Source organism: Eretmochelys imbricata, chromosome 2 (genome assembly GCF_965152235.1).
Source record: "Eretmochelys imbricata isolate rEreImb1 chromosome 2, rEreImb1.hap1, whole genome shotgun sequence".
Lineage (NCBI taxonomy): Eukaryota > Metazoa > Chordata > Testudines > Cheloniidae > Eretmochelys > Eretmochelys imbricata.
Window position 1 is genome coordinate 261,277,130 of NC_135573.1, and position 23,490 is coordinate 261,300,619.

The 23,490-nt window shown below is 46.5% G+C and overlaps 1 protein-coding gene across 1 annotated transcript; it reads left to right on the forward strand.

Annotated features, from left to right (window-relative positions):
• Window positions 1–21,687: 21,687 nt before the first annotated feature.
• CYP8B1 (cytochrome P450 family 8 subfamily B member 1) lies at window positions 21,688–23,217 on the forward strand. Its single transcript, XM_077809529.1, has one exon. It carries the CDS (start codon window positions 21,688–21,690, stop codon window positions 23,215–23,217), a length of 1,530 nt encoding a protein of 509 aa, XP_077665655.1.
• Window positions 23,218–23,490: the final 273 nt, after the last annotated feature.

Below are 23,490 nucleotides of genomic sequence, written 5' to 3' on the forward strand. Positions count from 1 at the left end.
TGCAATAAATGCTGGTTGTGGTGGGTGGCAAAACTTCAATGGGCTTCAGTGGCAGAGGCCTCTATCTTTGAGGTCAATGTCCCCAAAAATCCTAAGGATGTTTTTATTATGCATCCAGTGAAAGGTGGTGAGGGTTTTGGAATCACCATAATTGTTTTATTGCCATTGGATTTGCTCTAACGAGGAGTACTTGTGGCACCTTGGAGACTAACAAATTTATTTGGGCATAAGCTTTCGTGGGCTAAAACCCACTTCATCAGATGCACGGAGTGGAAAATACAGTAGGAAGATATATATACACATAGTACATGAAAAAGATGGGAGTTGCCTTACCAATTCTAACGAGGCAATTCAATTAAAGTAGGCTATTATCAGCATGAGGAAAACATCACTTTTGTAGTGGTAATCAGGGTTGCCCATTTCAAACAGTTGACAAGAAGGTGTGAGTAACAGTAGGGGGAAATTAGCATGGGGAAATTTGTTTTTAGTTCTTGTAGTGACCCATCCACTCCCGGTCTTTATTCAGGCCTAATTTGATGGTGTCCAGTCTGCAAATTAATTCCAGTTCTGCAGTTTCTTGTTGGAGTCTGTTTTTGAAGTTTTTTTTCGTGAAGAATGGCCATTTGAAAGTCTGTTATTGACTGTCCAGGGACGTTGACGTGTTCTCCTACTGGTTTTTGAATGTTACAATTCTTGATGTCTGATTTGTATCCGTTTATTCTTTTGTGTAGAGACTGTCCAGTTTGGCCAATGTACATGGCAGAGGGGCATGGCTGGCACATATCACATTGGTAGATGTGCAGGTGAATGAGCCCCTGATGGGGTGGCTAATGTGATTAGGTCCTATGATGGTGTACCCTGAATAGATATGTGGACAGAGCTGGCAATGGGGTTTGTTGCACGGATAGGTTCCTGGGTTAGTGTTTTTGTTGTGTGGTGCGTAGTTGCTGGTGAGTATTTGCTTCAGGTTGGGGGGCTGTCTGTAAGCGAGGATTGGCCTGTCTCCCAAGCCACACCAGGAAGAGATGAAGACAAATAGCAAGCAAGGAACTCCTTAAAAGTGGAGGGAAGGAAAATAACAAACATGGACTAAACTACTTACATGAATGTTACAACGTTTTGTTTAAGTATCAATTATTGCCCAAGCAATGCCAGGCCTTACACTCCACTTGAAGGCATGCCTCTGTTTGCCTGTAACGGTGTAACTTTGAAAAACCACGTCCGATCAATTCCAAAATGGCAGAGAATGTTCTAGACATGGGCAGGCAGCACATGCTTGAGTTTGATGGCAATCAGAAAACCAGGAAAGGGGGACACAAAGATTCCCCTGGCCTGTGGTTAGCAGCCTCAGCAGGTCAGCCACCTCTGTAATTGTCTATAGTACAAAGAAGTGGCAGATGGTGGCAATTAGCACCTTCCAGAATAATACCCCCCCCCCCCGCCACACACACACACCTCAACTCTGCCTATCCTCCCACGTGAGTTTGGCATGTTGAAGCCCTCAATGACTTCTCTCACGGACCAGTGCTGTAGTCATGCCAGAACGGTGTTCGCCTCGTTTTCTGGGAGCAGGAATGGTGTTCCAGTTCTTCTGACAAGTGTTAGCTTGCTGCAGAGGTGTAATGAAAGGATCCCCCCACACCCGTACCGGGAACCCCAGACTCATTAGCGAGCCACCATCTCTCCTTCTGGAGCAGGGCCGGACGTAGATCTCTTCATGAGTTCCAGCACTTCTTTCTTTAGGACTCCAGCATGGTCCCAGACTGAAAGAAAGAAAGGGTGGGGTATGAGCTGGAAGATGGGCATGGGGGGTACACAGAATCCCTGACACGGTGGGGAAGGGATGAATGGGGGATAAAAAAAGTCCCTGGCAGCAGGTGAAGGGGGAACAGAAGATACAGAGCCCTGGGCATGGGGGAGGGGATGACTGGAGGATACAGTCTCCAGCATGGTGGAGAATGTTGGGGGGGGGGGCACACAGAACCCCTGGAATGAAGGTGAGGATGGAATGGGGGCACACACAGCTCCAGGCACCTGGTTAGGAAGGAATGGGGGGCACAGAATTCCTGGCATGGGGGTGAGCGTTGGCTGGGAGGGTCACAAAAAGACCCTGACATATGGTGAGAGGGAAATGTGGGGCACCCAGAATCCCTGGCCTGGGGGTGAGCAGGAAATGCGGGGGCACACAGAGCCACTGGCATAGGGATGGGGCAGAGAATGGGGCATGCAGAGCCCCTGGCATGGGGAGAGGGGGAGAAAATGGGGACACACAGAATCCCTGGCATGGGGATGAAGGGGAAATGGGGGCACACACAGAGCCTCTGGTATGGGGAGGAAGGGGGGCACCCAGAGTCTCTGGCATTGGGTTAGGGGAGTATGGGGGACACACAGTCCCTGGCATAGGGATGAGGGGGAAATGGGGGGGGCACACAGAGCTCCTGGCATAGAGGAGAATGGGGGCACACAATCTCTGGAGTGCAGGGGAATGGGAGCACACAGTGCCCTGGGCATGGGGGTGAGAGGGGGATGGGGGGCAGACAGCCCCTGGTTTGGGGGAATGATGGGAGGGAATTGGGGACTCAGAGCCCATGGCATGGGAGAAGAATGTGGGTCCCTGGTTTGGGATAATGGGGGTCACACAGAGTCCTTGGCATGAGTGGAGAACTGAATGGGGAGGAGTCACACAGAGGAAGGGAGTGAGGGAGTTGCAGAGCGTCCCTACAATAGATGTGGATGGGAGTCTGGCACCCAGGGAGCCAGTGTTAGGAACAGAGGAATGCAAGGTGCCCCGGTGTGTTCAATGAACTCTGACAGAGGCAGTGAAGCATGCGACCCTCTGCCTTACTTTGGAAATGTTCCTTTGTAACTAATGGAGAAGGGGCGAAGTTCTTCAAAAAAATGAGCATGTAGATGCTGAGAGATCAATTCCGTCATCATGGGGAATGGTGAGCTCCTGAGAAGCAAATAGCCTTGCCTGAAGGTCACATCTCGCAATAAAGGATCAGGGTCAGTCCCATTACTAACGCCAGAGAAAGGAACAGAAAATGTGATATCGCCTCTAAAAAAAAAAACGTTCCCTTAGGTATTTGCGGAAACAGAGACTGGTCTTTGAGATAAACAGTGACCGGCCTTGACTACCAATCGAGATCCATGTCCAAGGCCACTATGTAATTACCCATAACAAGGACACAGCCTTGGACAGAAAAACACCCACTGTTAACTATTAACTGATTCACATTAACCGGGGTGGGGGATTAGCAGGTGCAAGGTTAGACTAGGGTGGCCTGATTTTCAAAAGGTGCTGATCACCTGCAGCTCTGATTGGACAGGTCCTAATTGAAGTCAGTCTTGAAACTAGATAATTAAAAACGAGCCAGGTGATGCCTCTTGCACATCACGGTCATGCAGAGGGGTCAAAGTATTAGCAGCTTGGTGTTGAGCTGCAGTCCAGAGATGGTTCCCCCAAAGAGAATTGGTTTTTAGTTACATTATACAGGTAAAATTAGCTACCTCCTTTAACTTTACTAAACCAGACACATTATTCAATACCCTTAGGTAGCAATATTTAACCAATCACGCACTGGCACCTATGTTTCCTCCTCCCTGCTCAAATCTTTTTTACATTTTATCTTTCGTGCCTAAATTGTAACTTCTTTATGACCTTCTTTGTGAGTGCAGATGGTCAGCATACATTCGCTGGTCAGAGCTTAGCTTATCTATTTTACCATTTGTTGGGGTCTTTCTGTTTCCTCCTTAAACTTCCCAGCGCCTGGGTGTTTCTACTGTACAACCCGTGGTGTTATAACTCTTGTTAGGGACATACCTGAGGTAGGGGTTCCTTAGCAGCAGGGGAGCATTTTTCTTAATTTTAGCGGTGAAAACCCTGGGTTTCACCCAAGGGTTAGTCGAGGCTAGTTTAGTATGGGGGTGAGTTAAGTCCCAGGCCTACAAGACAATCCCCTTGGTGCTGCAGTGCTAATCACCTCTGAAAATCAAGCTACATCTCTGTAGGCGCTCCAGTTGGTGCATGGGATAGAAACGTTGCATGAACCGTTCAACACTTACTCCCCAACTGGGCAATCTGTTAGGGAGTAGAACAGTGGAAGCTTGGTCACTGGGGCAGGGGTGATGGACTTTTCATAAAAGTGGGGGGACCATGAGCCCCCCCCGCAGCCCTGTTCTATCTCTCCTCTTCCCCTGGAGGCCATGCCCCCAGCCAAGCCGGAAGTCAGAGCCTGTTGGGGAGTGGGGGGGGGGCCCAAGAGCACCCTCCTGGGTCTCCCACCCAGGACAAGTGGAGGGTACGTGGCTCCTTACAGCTGCCCACACAGACCCTCCATCTGCTCTGGGCAGGGAGCCCAGGGGGTGGGGACACAGGCCGGGGGCTGCTCTCTGGCCCCTTCCCCCAGGCAGGTGAAGGGTCTGCGGCTCCCCACAGCTGCCCCGGCTCCCTGAGCTGCTCTCACCGGGGCCAGGCTCCAGCTTCTGGCCTGGCTGGGAGGCGGGGCTTGAGGGGAAGAGGAGGGGCAGGGGTGGGGCCCTTGGTGAAAAGTGAATGGGCTAGGCCTGTTCACTTTCAAAAGTGGGAGGGCCATAGCCCCTTGGCTCCCCCTGTTCTTCCGCCCCTGGGGACATAATTAGATTAGACAAAGTAGTGGCAAATGTCCAGTGCTGCCCCACTGCTGGCCTTCAGGTAGGTCAGTGTGAGGATGGTGGGACACAACTTGCCACACTTATGCGTACTGCCAAACCTCATTCAGTCCTAGGGAAATCCATTTGCCCAATGAGAGGGAAGGAGAAAGCGAGCCACTCCACTATGAGCTACTGGTTTCACTCTCTCCTAAAGTGTTCATATCTATATATCTGGAGAGGGTGGACAGGACAGTCCAGGGAGTCTGACAACTCTGGACCTAGGTCCATATTTAAAAACATAGGGGGAGATCCTCACTCCCACCCTGCCCACTTCACACTAACTAAAAGGACCAGAACAATGTAAAGGGAGTCTTAAACACTTTTTTTGGCCCAGGGAGGATTCACACAATACAGGTAAAAAGAAAAGGAGTACTTGTGGCACCTTAGAGACTAACGAATTTATTTGAGCATGAGCTTTCGTGAGCTACAGCTCACTTCATCAGATGCATACCGTGGAAACTGCAGCAGACTTTATATATACACAGAGAATATGAAACAATACCTCCTCCCACCCCACTGTCCTGCTGGTATTAGCTTATCTAAAAGCCATTTCCAGCACAAATCCAGGTTTTCTCACCCTCCACCCCCCCACACAAATTCACTCTCCTGCTGGTGATAGCCCATCCAAAGTGACAACTCTTTACACAATGTGCATGATAATGAAGTTAGGCCATTTCCTGCACAAATCCAGGTTCTCTCACTCCCTCACCCCCCTCCAAAAACCCACCCCCATACACACAAAGGGTTGCCAACCTTCCAGGATTGCCCTGGGGTCTCCAAGAATCAACGATGAATCTTAGATTGTGTCATGCAATCCGTAGTACAAGTAGGGCCGTACTCTCCAATGTGCAGTACCGGCAAGAGATTTTTAGTGGGTACGGGGTACCGGAAAGATTTGGGTCTCCCCCCTCCCCCAAGAGGGGGGTGGGGCTGCTCTTTGCAGCTGGGGATGGCATTCATTCTTTGTATGGCTTTAACAGCACAATGCATATGCTAACAAACTTTAACAAAGCCCTTGTTTAAGTTTGTTAGCACATGCATTGTGCTAGTAAAGCCATATAAACAAGAGGTTAAAGTTTGTTAGCATATGTATTGTGTTGTTAAGTTGGTCAGGAGTCTTCAAGAAGGGAGGGGTGGGGGGGACGACAGAAGGTGTTTAAACAGTGTATTTGATTCTGTTTCTCCCATTGGTCTGAATTATCCATGACATTCATACTGCATCACATCAAGTCCAAATCATTAGAGGAATGCCTCTGCTTACACTGACCAGAGGATGTTTGGATTCTGATGTCAGCCTAGTTCTGCAGCCTGACAGGAATCATGTGTTGTCCCCAGTGTAAACAGAATTCTTCTTTGCAGCCAAACTAGTCGAACATGCATTTTGTTAACTGGAACTGGAGCAGCAAAACAAAGAAAACAAATGCCTCATTGTCGATCTTTGTGGGTGAGAGAACTATAAGTGAAGATTAAAATGCACTGACAGCCTTAAACCAGCTGCCTCAGGAACGTGTCAAGAACTTTGCTGAAAATATGTTCCCCATCTTAGATCTGTTGCTAAGACTTATCACACATCTGCCCACCTTTATTCGAATGAAGCTCCTTCTGATCTGACAGCTTAGGCACTGTCATTTCATCCAGAACAATTTACAAACTTGGAACCTAAGCCTGTAAACCCTTAATCATTTGATCAATCCCATTGAAGACAATGGGACTATTTGCATGTCTGTGGACCACTTTTGTGGTAAGAGTTTCAAGACTCCGTTCTTTTCCTATAAAGGAAGTTGAATCCACCATTGAAATGCAGTGTTTGGGTACAATATCATAATGCAGTTTAGGATACAGTTCTACTTAAAATGTGTCTTTTAATAAGTCAGACATATGCTGAAATGGCTCCTCACCCAACGCTCATATTCCATAAAAACAGACTGAAATACTACATATTTAGGGAGGGGGGGAAGTGAGTAGTTAAGCATGTCGATATTTGTATGTACAAACACCCATTTCATCACTGTACTGGAAAATGTAGCTGAACTTAAGTTTCTATGGAATTTGAAGAAAATTTAACAGCCCCAATTGTTTTCTATGTTTATCAGTGTGAACCCCAAAAAAATTACATGCCTTCTAAGAGAAAAAAAAAATTCCTTCCAACTGGTATTCAGAAGAATGCTACAAGACACATACATAACCTCATGAGCAGAGGGCAGAGAGGAGACCCTCCCTCATTATGACCAGCGGAAAAAACCCAACAATAATAATATCTAAGAGGCAGAGGTTCACAGATTTGCAAATCTAAAAACCTGTGTTATGCTTTAAACCACTCAGCACATAACTTTTTAATGTTCAGAAGCCTGGTAACGGCAAAGGAACACTGAAGCCCATTAACCTGAATGTGTGCCAGGCAGTATGCCTCACTGACTAAAGGTGCAGTTACATCTGAACAGCTAAAAGTTAACCTTGCCCTTTTAGACTAAACAGAGTTATGGCACTGGATCCATCTCTGTTATTACATAACAGATAACAAAACTCCAGTAGGGCATGGTGCTGGCACATAGGGGTCTCAGGTATGTGGTGTGATTTTTTCAGAATCTCTTTTGGGAACAGTGATGTAGGTGAAATAGCTGGTACTTATGATTATGCTATTCTATGCATGTATATTCTTCTTGGTATCTGAAGTTATGAATATTAGCTATGTTTACTACATGTTTGCTCCTGTCGTAAGGCCCACACGCTATTTAGCCAGCACATGAAGGGACAAGTCAAGTTGAATGGTTCATTAAGGAACACTTAGCTCACAATGGACCCTGGAAAACGCCTGCCTACACTTATTGGACTTTTTGTGAATATTCTAACTAGAATATGGGTGGGGGTGATGGATGTGTAACTTGCCCATGTGACTCCAAAGACCAGATTTCCCTTTACTTGGCAGAAGCTAAAAGGCCCTGGCCTGGAAATATCTCCATTTTGCCTCTTTCCTGATCCGGCCTCTGGCCTATGAACATATGGTAATGGGAGCATTCTAACCAAGGGACTGAGGACTTTAAGGTAATCTGGAGTCTTCATATTTCCTTGATACTTTGCAGATGGACTTATGGGTTGGATATGGTATGGAGACTGCTCTAGCTTCATTGATTGCTGATTTCTCACTTGCAATGGATAAAGATCAGATGTCTGCTGACTTTCTCACGAGTCAGCAGCCTTTGATACCTGTGGTATAAGCAACATAGCCCTTGCTTGAGTGGTTTTGCTCCTTCATCTCCAAATGTCAAAGCCTGTTCCCATTGAACTCCATAGCAAAACTCCTTTTGATCTCAATGAGAACAGGATTTGGCCCCAAGAGATCAGGGAATGTGATTTTGATCAATTGCTTGTCTGTCCAGAGACAGTTCTCATGCACGTTCTGCCAGGCTGGTTTTGATTGCCCCTCCTGTATGTCATGCTGAGGAAAATAATAAAACAATGTGGGCTGTAGTTCTATCAAGGTGCACAGGGCACACACAGTTCTGTGCCTCTTTTCCATCAAACCCAGATGGCTCAGCACCTTTGCTTTCCTAGTGCCTGGCGGAGAGCAATACTTAGATAAAGGCAAGCTAGCAGAAGGACATAGGGAGTTTGGACATAAGGGAGGCACTGATAGTGTGTTAAGGGAAAGTGGGGTGATTGTTCTTCCTATTCTTTCATTTAAGTAGTTTTCAATTTGGGGTGCTGCTGGCTCCTCAATGACACCTGGAGGTACAGGTGACACCAGGGGCCCAAAGCATCAGGTAAAGGGGGATATCAGAGGGGACGGGGAGGAGTCACATGCCCTCTCTTGTGTCCCTCCCATGAATGCAGTACCGGCAAGAAATGATTTCTACTTGCACCAATGCATGCAATGAAACCTCCAGGAATACATCCAACCCAAACTGGCAATCCAAAGTGCAGGCACTGCGGGGAGACAGCCACAGGCTGTCCCCAGGGGACCCTATCACAAGCCTGGCACAGGGGGATGTGCTGGGGGAAGGGCTGGGTATGGGAGGAGCATGTCAGGGACAGGTACTGCAGAGTTTCTGGGCAATGCTGCAGTCTGGAGAGTAGTTCTGGGAGGCTGCCCTAACATAGGCCCCCAAGGCTGTTTAAATTATGCTGGGGGGTCTTCCAAACCCTTGGAGCATCCCGGAATTGGGAGGGCACAAAGGGGACTTAAAACTACCTTAACCTCCCTTCCTCTTGGGTTTCAGAGTAACAGCCGTGTTAGTCTGTATCCGCAAAAAGAAAAGGAGGACTTGTGGCACCTTAGAGACTAAGAAATTTATTTGAGCATAAGCTTTCGTGAGCTACAGCTCACTTCATCGGATGCATTCAGTGGAAAATACAGTGGGGAGATTTATATACATAGAGAACATGAAACAATGGGTGTTGGTTAGTCTCTAAGGTGCCACAAGTATTCCTTTTCTTTTTGCGAATACAGACTAACAGGCTGTTACTCTGAAACCATACACACCGTAACCAGAGTGATCACTTAAGATGAGCTATTACCAGCAGGAGAGCCGGGGTGGGTTTGTAGTGATAATCAAGGTGGGCCATTTTCAGCAATTGACAAGAACGTCTGAGGAACGGGGGTGGGGAATAAACATGTGGAAATAGTTTTACTTTGTGCAATGACCCATCTACTCCCAGTCTCTATTCAAGCCTAAGTTAATTGTATCCAGTTTGCAAATTAATTCCAATTCAGCAGTCTCTCATTGGAGTCTGTTTTTGAAGTTTTTTTGTTGAAGTATTGCCACTGAGGTAGGTCTACCCGAGCTGGAAATTATACCTCCAGCTGCAGGATAGACAGTCAATCTAGGTCGCACAGTTGCATTTGCTGTCAGGGCTAATAAAGTCCTATTTTTCTTGCCTCCTTTCTGCAGGGTTCATGGATGCAAGATGGGTGCTTGTTTGCTTGGTCATTTAAAATCAGCAAATGGAATAACATCTGGGGTATTAATCCACCTGCAGCCTTTTCTCCCACTACAGGTCCATTCTCATCCTGATGCATTGGGGAGTGTATACAGGTGGCTATGAGGGTTTTACCATTGACTGAAATGGGAGCAGGAGCAGTCCCAGACTGTATAAATCCACATACTCTAGTAGGCTGAGGATATTCCCCTTAGTTTTGGTGAGTGATTTATGGCCTAAGGAGCCAAACAGATGAAGACAAGCGCACATTTCAGCTGCAAAGGCATATCAGCTTTCAGGGTCATCTTTGCTGTTTTTGCTTGGTTGGGAGACCTTGACCTGTTTGTTGTCTAGATTGAGCTGATTCCGCCCTGGAAACGAGGTTTACTTTTTGGCCAGACTGTCAGGCTGCAACACTGAGACTCATTAAAAGTTATGAGGTATTTTTTCTTAAAACCAGTTTGGTTGTTTGCCCCCACTGCTCCTACTGGGAGGCTGAAGGGACAGAACTGAAGTACAGTAACTGTGGAAGAAAACACAGTGCAGCATACGGAGCAGCAAAGCAAGCAAAAGAGATACCAAAACTAAGTTACAAATAGCATATCGTATGTGGAATCTACCAGGAGGGGAAAAGACCAAAACAGGAAGAGGATAGGAAACTGAATAAGGAGAAAGAGAGAAAGAGACAACAAGATGAGTCAAAGGATATGAGGGAAAAAAGAAGGCATATAATGTATTGTGGCAGAGCTCCAACCTTGTCCCCGTGGGTCCCGCGCTTCCAGGCAGTTTATGCTAGCCTCAGAGGCTCACTGTGACCCTCTATGTAGCCCTTTTCTCCCTTGGGCCAGGGTTACAGTCTACTGAGCCCTTTTCATCATAAGCCAGCAAGGAGGTTGGTGAGAGAACTCCCACAGTCTCTGTTGTCCCTATAGGCTTATTTCATAATAGTTTAGCCTCCTGTCCTGACAGGGGCCTGTCTTCTCCTCCCAGGAGGTGTTTCTGTAGTGGTGGGTCGGGGGGAAACCCGGCCCCGCCCTCTACTCCGGGTTCCGGCCCAGGGACCCTACTGGCAGCAGCTGTTGGCAGCCAACCTTTCACTGCCAGAGTTGCTACATTTCCCTGGGCCACTTCCCCACAGCTCTCCCGCTTCTCTCTTCTTCACCCTTACCGATGGCTTGAGGGTGTCTTCATTACTCAGCCCTTCAGCCACACTTCCTCTCCCTTAGGTCTCCTCAGCCTGACTGGAGTGAGCCCTTTTAGAGTATCAGACGGGCCTTAATTAGAGTCAGGTGGTCACATTAACTTAATGGCCTCACCTGACTCTTTGCAGGTTAATTGGAGTCAGGTGTTCTCATTAGCCTGGAGCAGCCCCTGTTCTGGTCAGTCAAGGAACAGAAAACTGCTAATCCAATGGCCAGTATATCTGTCTTCTGCTACTCTGTTGTACCCAACTGGCCTGGGTCTATCACAGTATAGACAAAGCAGGTTATAGCTGTTATAATTGAAGTAATAAACGTCACATCACAGGATAAAAAACAGAGAAAATGAAAATTTATAATTAAAGTAGCAGAAAAGTACCTACATGTTCGCAACTAAGCAGTAGAATGACTCCATGCTTGTTTAAGTGAAGAAAATACTGAAGGATAAATAGAGTGGTGCTATTTACTCTTGGAATGCACGCAGCCTAATAGGACTGGGACAGGAACTAAACAAAGTGTCCTTGGTAATGATAGCAAACCTGATATCATTTGTGTATAAGAAACATGGTTAATAGGAAAACTAGAGTCCAGAATCCCAGGATATGGCATCTATAGGCAAGACAGAGAGGTAGAAAAGAGAGGCGGAGTTTGTACATTAATTAAGGAAAACCTAAATTATCTTGAACTTGAAGTGAAGTAACTAAGTATAGAATATAATGCTAGTGAGATTCCAAAGCAAAATCTGCATCTCTGAGACTATGTAATGTATGCAACCCCTGCGGAAAATTGGAGATTAAGGATTTGATGGAGATAGTTGAAGATGCAACAGGCTCCTATATTGTATGTGGAGACCTAAACGGACGTAATAGATTGTGGGGAAGTGGAAAAAGTGATTGTTGTTAGAAGTCACTGGTGTGGTGCTCTGCTCTGTTCAATGTTGATAACAGTCGGCTGTGTTAGTGTATTCCCTCTGTGTGCTGTCCCGGCTCTGCAGATCGCTGGCACAGCAGACCCCAAGAGAACCCCCAATGACCACGGACTCTGATAAGGTACAAAGGCACCAGGACAGGTTTATTGCCAAATGAAACACAGTCTCTAGCTCCCTGGATCAGATGTCTACAGTTCTGCTAGTACATATGTGCTCTCTGACAATGGACTGGCTCAGTCAGTGGCGAGATTTACCACTGCCCCCTAGGCCAGCCAAAGACATCCACTCAGGGATGCATTCTTATACACAGGCACAAACAAGTTGCACATCACTCCTGGCGCGTAGATGTGCAACCCCTCTACGTGGTAGAGGGTGCCGCCTCTTACAAAACAACTCTACCATATTACCTTCCTGCCTCTGTCTTTAGGATAGGTCAGCCTGTCTGTGGGGAATGTGCTAATACCGGAGTGTTCTGGTACTATCCTGGCACGTATTTCCATAACTAGTGCCCAGTGCCTTTTAGGTACGTGTATTTTTGCAACATGAGCCCTCTTCTTGCCAGATTCTGTGAGCAGGGCCTGCCTCTGGCTCACAGCTTAACTGTGCTTTATGTTAGCAAAGTCTTGACCATTATTTTAGTTCAGGTCTTAGGCTTCGTACCAGGCCTCTGATGCAAGAGTTTATGTTTCAGGGCCCCATCTTATCACTGTAGTAAGAATGGCAAATGTCTTGAACAATTCATGGATGAAAATAATGTAGAGATGCTGAATGGTGGTCTATCCACTAGGTTTAAAGCAGCCAATGGAACCAGAGGCAAGTCATGGGAGGGACACAAAGATGGGCACCAGCTAAACGGGGGCACGTGATCTCCCCATGTGACCTCCCATGTGACTCTGCCCCTAGCCCGGGGACCTCCTTGCGCTCTCCCTGTCCCCTCCCCATCCCATGTTACCTGAGGGTAGGGGCTCTGTCCTCCTGCTGCGCCGGATACAGATTTCTGAGCCGCAGGGCTCTCTAAAACCTCAGCGGTGAAAGGAGCAGAATATGGGGCTACCTGGCTGCCCCACGCCAGGAGCACCCCTGGCACAGCTATTCTGGTACCGTCCTCAGCCCTGTCCTCCGGCGGAGCAGTACAGATCCCTGGAGAGGCAGCTGTGTGGAAGGGCTAGGGGTGGTACAGAGTGGGCCCACATTCTGCTCCTTTCTCCACTGCGGTTCCCTGCTGAATGTGTCCCCCCCTCCCCCCCAAGGCATCTGGTGAGGGGTATGTGACCCTTTTGCCACCCCCAAGGCATGGTGTCTGAATGGAACTCTCTCCTATTTAGACCTGGGAATTGTGTCAAGTCGTATAGCAAACAAATGCATCTGGGAAGTCAATAAAGAGGAGGGATCACTTCCCTGTACATACGTATATCGAAGTAAATGCAATGTTGAGGATGGAAAATGGCCTTCTACTTAGAATATAAATAAAGCAAACTGGGAACTATTTAAACACTAATGTTATGAAAATATTCATGAACAGTGCATAAGTGATGACATTGAGAAATTTAGTAGCAATATAACTAAGGGAATCATGATGGCAGTAAAGTTGGGTGACTTGGTATCTTAGGTTTAGCAAAAAGGTAGAAACCATGTATCATGGAGGAATGACGAGTGTAGAAAAGCAATTAAGGAAAGTAACAAGGCATATGAGAAAGCAAAAAATACAATGAATAGTGAGGACTTAATGAAATATAAAAGAAACAAGCCAATTGTGTAAATGACTGTTAAAAAGATAAAAGGAGGAAGCTGGAGAAAGCACAGTGGAAAAATAAATAAAGATACTGAAACATTAGAGGCATATAGGCAGATTAGGATAATGAATGCAATACAGAGTGAGACAAATTCTATACCAGGCTTCATTGTAGAAGGCAAAGGGATTAAAAGCTCTAGTGAAGAAAAAGCAGAAGCCCTAGCAGAAATATTTCACAATGGTGAATGTGAGGGTATAGAAATCTGCTTAAGGGGGAAAAAAATCATTAAAGAGAATCATGAAATGGCAAGAGTGGGGGAGGAAGATGAGGTTTCAATATTAAATGAAAACTTCTGTAGGAAGGAACTTCAAAAAGCTATAGCTAAAAGCAAAAACCCTGCTCCAGGCAGAGATGGCATATGTAACGAAATGCTACAACACCTGAATGAAGGGACTTTGAGAATACTGCTAAAATTGGACAACAGTATATGGGGGAAAGGTGAGATACCAGTGGAGTGGAAACACGTGGTTAGAGTCCAAGTGTGGAAACCAGGTAAGCTGCAAACAAGACCTGATGTGCAAAAGTTAAGTGCCCCTACGTTATGGATGGGTAAAGAATGGTGACTGAAGAGTTAACAACATATCTAGAGAGAAATGGACTTATTGACAATGTGCAAAGTGAGTTCAGGAGGGTAAGGGGTACAGCTTATTGTACAGTAAGAGTAGCGACAGAAGTGGAAAAAAGTATGAGAAATAAAGAATATATGATAGTAGCTTTCCACGATATTGAAGAAGCAGAGGATACGTTATGGAGAGAGGGCTTATTGCATAAAATATCATACACGGGTGTAGCAAAGGGCCATGGCCTCCCTCAGAGACTGATAGCAAGGGAGAGTCAGACGCCTCCTGGTGGGCGGAACCCGGAAGGCCTAGGCCGCCATGGCAGAAACGGAAAGACGGGACAGGAACAGGAAACAAAAGAGGCAGGCCCTGCAGCTCAGTTGAGGAGGCGCCACCGAGGGAGGCAGACGCTTCCAGCCCACTGCTGGAGACGGAACCTGCCAAAGACTTCGGCTGTCCCGAGGAAACCGCCCAGGTACCAGGACTGCCTGACATGCCCGACGCTGAGGAGTTGCTGGGACGGCCTCTCACAATGTATCCCGAGGAGACGGAGGACAACCCGAGGGGGAGTATAGGAAGCAGCCCAGGAGAACCAGGCTACAATCTGGCTGTGGTGCCGCCAGAGACACGGTCAGTGTGTTGCGGGTGGATTCCCCACTGACTCAGTGGCAGACCACTCTGCCATTGTTAAGCCCTGGGCTGGGGTGCGGTGGAGTTGGGCGGGCCCGTGTTCCCCCTGCTATCCCACCCCTGGGATGGCAGTACTCCCTCTCCTTAGGCCAGGAGGCCTGAGCTCCTCAGACACCTCTTGCCCGAGCCCCAAAGACTGTGTTGGGTGCTCAACCCCCCTGCTGGCACCCTAGGTGGCTTGCTGGGGCTCCTGCCCTGGCTGAGGGCCTGGGCCCCCCAAACCACTCACAGCTACCCTACCTAATGGTTAAAGCCTTTGACTGTGTTGTGCCCTGCCCTGGCTGAGGGCCTGGGCTCATGAACTACCCTGACTACGGGTTGGGGACAAAGACTGCTAATTTCCCCATGTACTTAGCCTGTTGTTTCAGGAGCATGTGTAGCAAAGGGTCCTGGCAAGAGAAAGTCACACCCACATACATGCTTACAATGGGCATAAAAGGAAGAGTATACAGGTGGATAAAGGATTTCTCAAGGTCAGAGTCGGGAAAGCCTACTCTAGCATATATACGACCACAAAGGGCACTCTGCAGAGGAGTGTCATCAGCTCTACTTATTCAACATAACGCTAAATGATCTCCAGAAAAGGCTGAGTGCAGAAATAGGCATTTCCTTCGTTGCACAAGACTCGCCATACAGGCTACAAATAGGACCCAGGAAATAGCTGAGAATTGAATTAACGAAGCACATGGGAGAAGTGCAGTCTGGAGAACCATGTGGGGCTCTACATTTTCAGTTCTCAAAACTAAAGGACTGATATTCACTGAAAAGCAAACGAAAAAAAAATTGTAAATTGTCTCTATGTGGACAGCAAATAGGTATGGTTAAAAGCTACAAATTCCTCGGTGTGACATTTGATAGTGAGCTAACATGGAAGGATTACGTTGAAAATATGGTACATAAATGTAAAGGTAGAATCAACGTACCTAAAACTACTTCTGGAACCACCAGGGGTGTGGATAAGAAAGCAATGGTAATGCTGTATAGAGTCATTGAGTAAGCATGCCAAGCATTCAGTTCAGCATCGAAAACAAACCTAAGGAAATTAGACTCAATCCAAGTCCAGGCATTACACATTGCATGAGAAAATAAATTATCATATATAGTCATGGACAAATGCATTAGGGGTGGAAAATCATCCCCCAATATAAATATGGAACTATAGAATGATATTGAAAGGGAAAAGAAGATCTAAATGTAGTAAACATAGCAAATCAATATATATGTGATCAATTGTTCACTCCGTCTGGGGCACCTGGCATTGGCCACTGTCGGTCGACCGAATACTGGGCTGGATGGACCTTTGGTCTGACCCAGCATGACGATTCTTATGTTCTTATATTTACAGATGGGGTCTAAAGATGAGAAAACTGGGAAAATGGGGACAGCGTTCTGCATTCCAACACATGGAATAAAGAAAGCCATAGACTATCAAATTTGGTAGGCGTTACAATGGCTAAACTAGCAAGGATAATGTTGGTGTTGAAGTGGATACTCCATTGTCCTCTTGTCAGATTCACTGTTAGGACTACTGGCGACCAAAATGGGACTTTGGATAGCAGAAATGATACAGTTAATGAAATATTGTTGCTAACAACAGAACTGGCACAGATGGGAGTAAACAGTAAAATAGCATGGATCCCAGAGCATGTTGGGAGAGCAGGAAACGAGGGGGCAGACAAAGTAGCAAAAATGCTGTAAAAATGAAAAAAATTGACAGAACTAAGGGAGGAGTGGCAGGAAGTATGGACAAAGGCAACAAGGGGGGAAGATTTAATGAAGTATCCTCTGGAACAAAAAACGCTGACCTACTGCAAGAGCCGGAGAGAAAGCAGTGAAGGAGCTCTACTCTGAATGGAGCTTACCGGACACTGTGGTTTAAACAGTAATAGTTAATAAACTATTGTCCTTAGTTAATAAACACATCTCTGTGTGAGACTGCAAAATCAAAGAAACACTTGATCATATCCTCTGGGAGTGTAATATTGATAGGGGCTTTTGTCTGACTAACTCAGGCATCTAAAAGAGACAAAGTTTATACTAAAATACCTAGTAAGAGTAGAAAGAAAATGGGCGTCAATATTACAATTTTTTAAAAATACCAGGAAAAGAGAGAGGCTAAGTATATATCATGAAATCCAGCACCTGGTGGTTACAGATTGAGAATGTGAGTCTGCTGTTCCATAAAATACAAGTTTAGCAACTGCTCAGTGCATTTGCTAATGATTGCTATGGTAACTGCTTGTTACCAGCCTTACTCCTGCCCTGTTCCTAGCCCTTGCCTCTGCTGCTGGTCTCTGACTCTGACGTCTGGCCTTTGACTCTGGTTCTGACTCTGGTCTTCTGCCCTGGCCCCAGCCTTGGCACGCTCCCGATATGCCAGTTCAGACCCTTGACTCCAACTTCGGCTCTGCTCTTAGACTCTGGCATCTGGCCTCTGACTCCTGCTCTGACCAGTAGGTTTGAACACCCATGACCTGGCCCCTCTGAGAGTGGACATTGTCCTTTCATTTCAATAGCTCTTTTCGCTCTCTGGAATGTACACCCCGATGTATTTTAAGAGAATAATCATATCTTCTCTCAGCCATCTACAAGATTCTGTTTCAGTTCCTTAAAAGAACATAAGAATGGCCATGCTATGTCACACTAATGGTCTGTCTAGCTCAGTATCCTGTCTTCTAACAGGTTTCAGAGAAACAGCCGTGTTAGTCTGTATTCGCAAAAAGAAAAGGAGTACTTGTGGCACTGTTAGGATATAGATATTCAGGCCTGTCTGTAAAGGCCTATACTCTAAGAATTTAGGTGTATTCTTATCACTTGGCTAATTATAGAGGTATAAAAGAAAGAATCAAAATCACTGTCTGCCGGTGTAAGGTCCTTCTCTTACTGTGACAGGCTGAGGCCCTGTTCTTAGGCTAAGGCCTTTGGCTAAGCAGCAGAGGCAGCCATAAGCTGGGAAGCGACCGGTCACATCCTCACATTCCAAACTAGTCACATTGAAATAAGGTGCTATGGGGCTGTTAGGAATACAATCCTGTCCTGATAGTGCCTATCACCTCCAGAGAAAGGGAAGTGCCTAGAAAATCGTAAAAGGAAACTTAGTTTGATAGCATCCTGTCTGCTGTATAATTAATTTTGCTGGGTGTAAACTAATTAAGGTGGTGGGTTGGTTACATAATCATGTTACAATATGTTGTGGGGAAATTGGAATCTTTTCATGTTTTCTTTTCAATCTTTTCATCATATCATGTTACAATATGTTGTGGGGAAATTGGAAGATTGTGACATAGTTTTACCTGATTAAGGAGTGGAAGATTTGACCCTCCAACAGTTTACAAGAAGAAGAGCTGCCCAGAGCTCCTGTGCCTGTTTATTTTCTTTTCCTGCCTGCAGTGGCCCTGATATACCTCAGAAGACTCAATTTTTTTCTCAACTTTAAGATGTGGAATTTTCCTGGTGTTTGGTTTTAAATATTCTCCTGTGAGAACCGCAACTCAGTCACCGCTGGGTTGTGATTAAAAGCCTTCTGGAAAGTTACTTGCCTTTAAACAGAAGGGAAAGAAGTGTTGCAAACTCTCATAATTATTGTTTTCCTTAAAGCCCCAGCTCCTGGAGTCAAGTGATATGTGATGATTTCAGCCTTCATTCTTAAAGAAAAAGTATGTTTCTAGACCTCGTGGCTGTGGCGAAAGCTTCAAAATGTGACCCCAGGGTACCCGAAAGGCTCAAAAAGCAGAAGGCAAATAAAAAGACCAGCAAATCTATTATTTTTACATAATCTCATGATTTTTGGTGACCCTGACTCATTGGTTTTTTGAACATTTGGGGTTGGCAATACTGTGAAAGTGACTTGAAAGTGTCAGTTTCACTCCTATTAAAGTCAGTTTCTAGTCTATTGTTTGTAGTATAGTAGCACCCTTAGAGCCTCAGGCAGGTGCAGCGTAAACTCACAGGGCCTTGCCCTAGTAGGATGTTTCCAAAAGTTAAATGACAGGTTTCAGAGTAACAGCCGTGTTAGTCTGTATTCGCAAAAAGAAAAGGAGTACTTGTGGCACCTTAGAGACTAACCAATTTATTTGAGCATGAGCTTTCGTGAGCTACAGCTGATGAATATACATCTGATGAAGTGAGCTGTAGCTCACGAAAGCTCATGCTCAAATAAATTGGTTAGTCTCTAAGGTGCCACAAGTACTCCTTTTCTTTTTTCCAAAAGTTAAAGGATCTATTCCAAACTTGGTGAACAGCAAAAAGTAAGTAGCCTAAACAATAGAAAGTAATCTAGATTTTTCTACAGTTGTTTCAATTGTTGTATTCAAGAGTTAATAACAAAGTGAGAATAGACATTAAGAATTTAAACCTAACCAGTGTCCCTTAAGTGACTTGACACAAGATGTTAGTATTAAAGCTGTGGGTCTCATTAATTTAATTTCCTTTCTTTATATAGGAATTAGATACAGTGCTCCTGTCAGCTAGTTTCTAAGTTATCTGCAAAAAAACTAGAGTTTTCAGGTACCTAAGTAGCCCCTGAAATAACAAAGTTGCCCCGCCCCACCAAAATCTGAAATGGCCAATGTCAAGGTTCCTTTCCCACTCTGAACTCTAGGGTGCAGATGTGGGGACCTGCATGAAAACCTCCTAAGCTTACTTTTACCAACTTAGGTTAAAACTTCCCCAAGGTACAAAATTATTTTACCCTTGGATTTCCACTGCCACCACCAAACTTTATCTGGGTTTACTGGGAAACGTAGTTTGGACACGTCTTTCCCCCCAGAATCCTCCCAACCCTTGCACCCCACTTCCTGGGGAAGGTTTGGTAAAAATCCTCACCAATTTGCATAGGTGACCACAAACCCAAACCCTTGGCTCTTAGAACAATGAAAAGGCATTCAGCTTTCTTACAAGAAGACTTTTAATAGAAGTAAAGGAATCACCTCTGTAAAATCAGGATGGTAGATACCTTACAGGGTAATTAGATTCAAAACATAGAGAATCCCTCTAGGCAAAACCTTAAGTTACAAAAAAGACACACAGACAGGAATATTCATTCTATTCAGCACAGCTATTTTCTCAGCCATTTAAAGAAATCATAATCTAACACATACCTAGCTAGGTTACTTACTAAGTTCTAAGACTCCATTCCTGTTCTGTCCCCGGCCAAAGCATCATACAGACAGACACTGACCCTTTGTTTTTCTCCCTCCTCCCAGCTTTTGAAAGTATCTTGTCTCCTCTTTGGTCATTTTGGTCAGGTGCCAGTGAGGTTACCTTTAGCTTCTTAACCCTTTACAGGTAAGAGGATTTTTCCTCTGGTCAGGAGGGATTTTAAAGGGTTTACCCTTCCCTTTATATTTATGACAGTCCCCCTGCGTGTGCATACTGGATGGAGCATTAGACTGGACTCAGGAGAACTAGGCTCTATTCCCAACTGTGCTGGGTGTCCTTGGGCAAATCACATTCCTCTTCTGTGTCTCAGTTTCCCTATCTGTAAAATGGGGATAATGATACTGACCTGGTTGCTAAAGTGCTGTGTGATCTACTGATGAAAAAAACTGCATCAGAAGTAATTATTAGGATACTACTCATACTTTGGACCTGATTATGCAAATTCGTATTCACATGCTGAAAGGCGTTGCAGGCTTGGGCCCTGTAATTGCATCTGACTATTTATCTGTGGGCAACGGCAGGTCATTGTGCTGTTGGAGAACCTCAGAGCCTGGAGTGTTGGGGTCCTTCCCTCTCACATCATCTGACCTAAAATTATCCCAGTGCTGACCCCTCATCCTCTCTCCTGCTCAAACAGACCCCTTCCCTTCTCCAAACAACTTGGAAAAGTCCCACTTTTTTGTATCAGCCAGCAAATTGTCACAACCCATTGTCTGATGCCAGAATCACTGAGTGAAATTCTCTAACATTTCTGATTCAGGAAATGAAAATAGATTAATGCAGAGATTTCACGGCCAGATGGGATCATTAGACCATCTAGTCTGACTTTCTGTACAACACAAACCAGAGAAATACACCCAGGTACCCCTGTATTGAGCCCAAAAGCTTGTGTTTGACTCCATACAACATATCTTCCAGATGACCATAATAGTCCTTTCTGGGCTTCATGGGTGGTGGGTGAAGCTTCCCCTTGCATAGGCTAGCTCCGTGCCCCACTTCCTCCAGCCGAGGCCACCCCCCCGATTGCTGCTTTCAGCCCCCCACCCCCACCTGACCCCGGCTGGGACAGGGGGGTCTGAGAGCTCGGTCGGAGCTATGGGGGAGGGTAGGGGAGGGGGTTGAGAGCTTGACCACTCCCCCTTGTGGCCCCAGCTGGCATTGGGAGACTGAGAGCTTGGTTGGGAGTATGGGGGGCGGGGGGAAGGGGCTGAGAGCTTGGTCCCACTGGGGTCAAGCTCTTGGCCCTGGCTGGAGCTCCAAGCCTGGAGCCCTTCCCCCTTGGCTACACCCCCATTCTTCCCCCACTCTGCCTCTCCCCCAGACCCTGTCCCCTGCTTGCTCCTTCCCCCCACACCCCCCACTGAGGCCCCGAGACCAGAAAAGCTCTGTGCCCCTGCCATGTCCCCAGGGCTGTGGTGAGGGGAGATTTTTCTGGAAGCCCCAAATACCCCACTGTCCTGCCCCTGGCAGCATGAGGTTTGGGGAGGCTTAGTCTCCCCCTGCCTCCATTACACGCTGCCCATGCTGGCCTTAAAAGTTTGTGGATCTTTTAGTAAATGAGACGTGGATAAAAACTGGAGTGCTCAGCATTTGTCAGCAGAAGGGTTAGTCTTAGTTGCAAACAGAGAATGAGGCCAGGAGTCAGTCTGTGACTGGCCATCTGCCAGGAAGGGTTTATAAACACAGCATTGTAGCCTTTCCTCTCAGTCTGTCTGGAACTCCTGCTCCGGTGCACAGGTCTCTAGCAAATGGCTTTCTGGGCGGCAGTTCTCTGTGCGCTGTTAGCCTCAGTTCTCGGTGGGCTCTATCTCCTGGGAGCCTTTCGAAGGAGGAGACCCATGGAGCCTCCACTGGATAAAGGCCACATTCCGTGGCTGGGGTACGCGCTGGATTTCAGAAAGAACAGCGCAGAGTTCCTGAAAAAGATGCAGAGGAGACATGGGGACATTTTCACAGTGCTGATTGGAGGCTACTACTTCACCTTCCTAATGGACCCCCTCTCTTTTGGAGCCATAGTGAAGGCGTCAAAAGCCAAACTCGACTTTGAGACGTTTGCCGTAGAACTGGTAGCCAGGGTTTTTGGGTATCAACAGTGTAAAAATGACCATAAGATTATTCAGGTGTCAAGCACAAAACACCTCATGGGAGATGGGCTAGTGGTCATGACTGAGGCCATGATGGAGAATTTGCAGACCCTCATGTTTCACAACAGGAACTCAGGAGAAGAGAGACCCTGGCAGCAGGATGGGCTTTTCCACTACAGCTACAACATTGTCTTCAGAGCTGGCTACCTGGCTTTGTTTGGAAACGAGCCAGGCACAGGGACAGAGAGTAAGGAGAAAACCAAGGAGCTTGATCTCATCCACTCCGAAGAGCTGTTTGATGAGTTCCGGAAGTACGACCTCCTCTTCCCCCGCCTGGCCTATGCTGTGCTGCCCCCTAAGGATAAAATGGAAGCGGAGAGGCTGAAGAGGCTCTTCTGGAAGCTGCTTTCTGTGAAGAACAGCCGTGAGAAGGATAACATCAGCGGGTGGGTAAGCGACCAAGAACAGTTCCTGGCAGAGCTTGGGGTGCCTGAGTATATGCGGGACCGGTTCATGTTTCTGCTTCTCTGGGCGGCCCAAGGCAACACGGGCCCGAGCTCCTTCTGGCTTCTCTTGTATCTCATGAAGCATCCCAAAGCAATGCAGGCTGTGAGGGAAGAAGTGGACAAAGTTTTAAGAGAGGCTGGCCAGGAAGTGAAGCCAGGTAGCCCTGTAGTTAACATCACCAGGGACATGTTAATGAAAACCCCTCTTCTGGACAGCGCAGTGGATGAGACCCTGCGCCTGACAGCAGCTCCCATTCTGATCAGAGCAGTGGTTGAGGACCTGAATCTCAAGATGGCCAATGGCAGGGAGTACGCCCTCCGCAAAGGGGACAGGGTAGCTCTGTTTCCCTACATCGCAGTGCAGATGGACCCCGAAGTCCATCCTGAGCCTTACACCTTCAAATACAACCGGTTCCTGAACCTAGATGGCACCAAAAAAGATTTCTACAAGAATGGGAAAAAGCTGAAATACTTTAACATGCCCTGGGGGGCAGGCACCTCAATCTGTCCTGGACGGTTCTTTGCTGTCAATGAAATAAAACTGTTTGTGTTCCTGATGTTGTCTTACTATGAGTTGGAGCTAGTTAACGAGAAAGAGGAGATCCCTCCGATAGACGTGAGCCGATGGGGATTTGGTTCTATGCAGCCCACTCACGATGTCCAGTTTAAATACCGTCTGCGTATTTAATTTGAAAACATGACCCCCTTCTGCTGCAGCCCTGTTGCGTACTGGCTCCATAATTCAGTCAAGAGGGATTGATTTGTCAAGCTGAATTGCAATAAAAGTTACAGAAGAGATTGGTCTGTGTAAAGATCTTCCATACCTGTTAGATGGTTATTATAACCTGTCTCTTTATTTGGCAACACAGCACTGCTCAGAATGTTAATGTTCACTCTACATGTTGCTCTCACCTTGGAACTCTCCGACTCACTGCAGAAATTCCCCTATCTCCTGTTACAG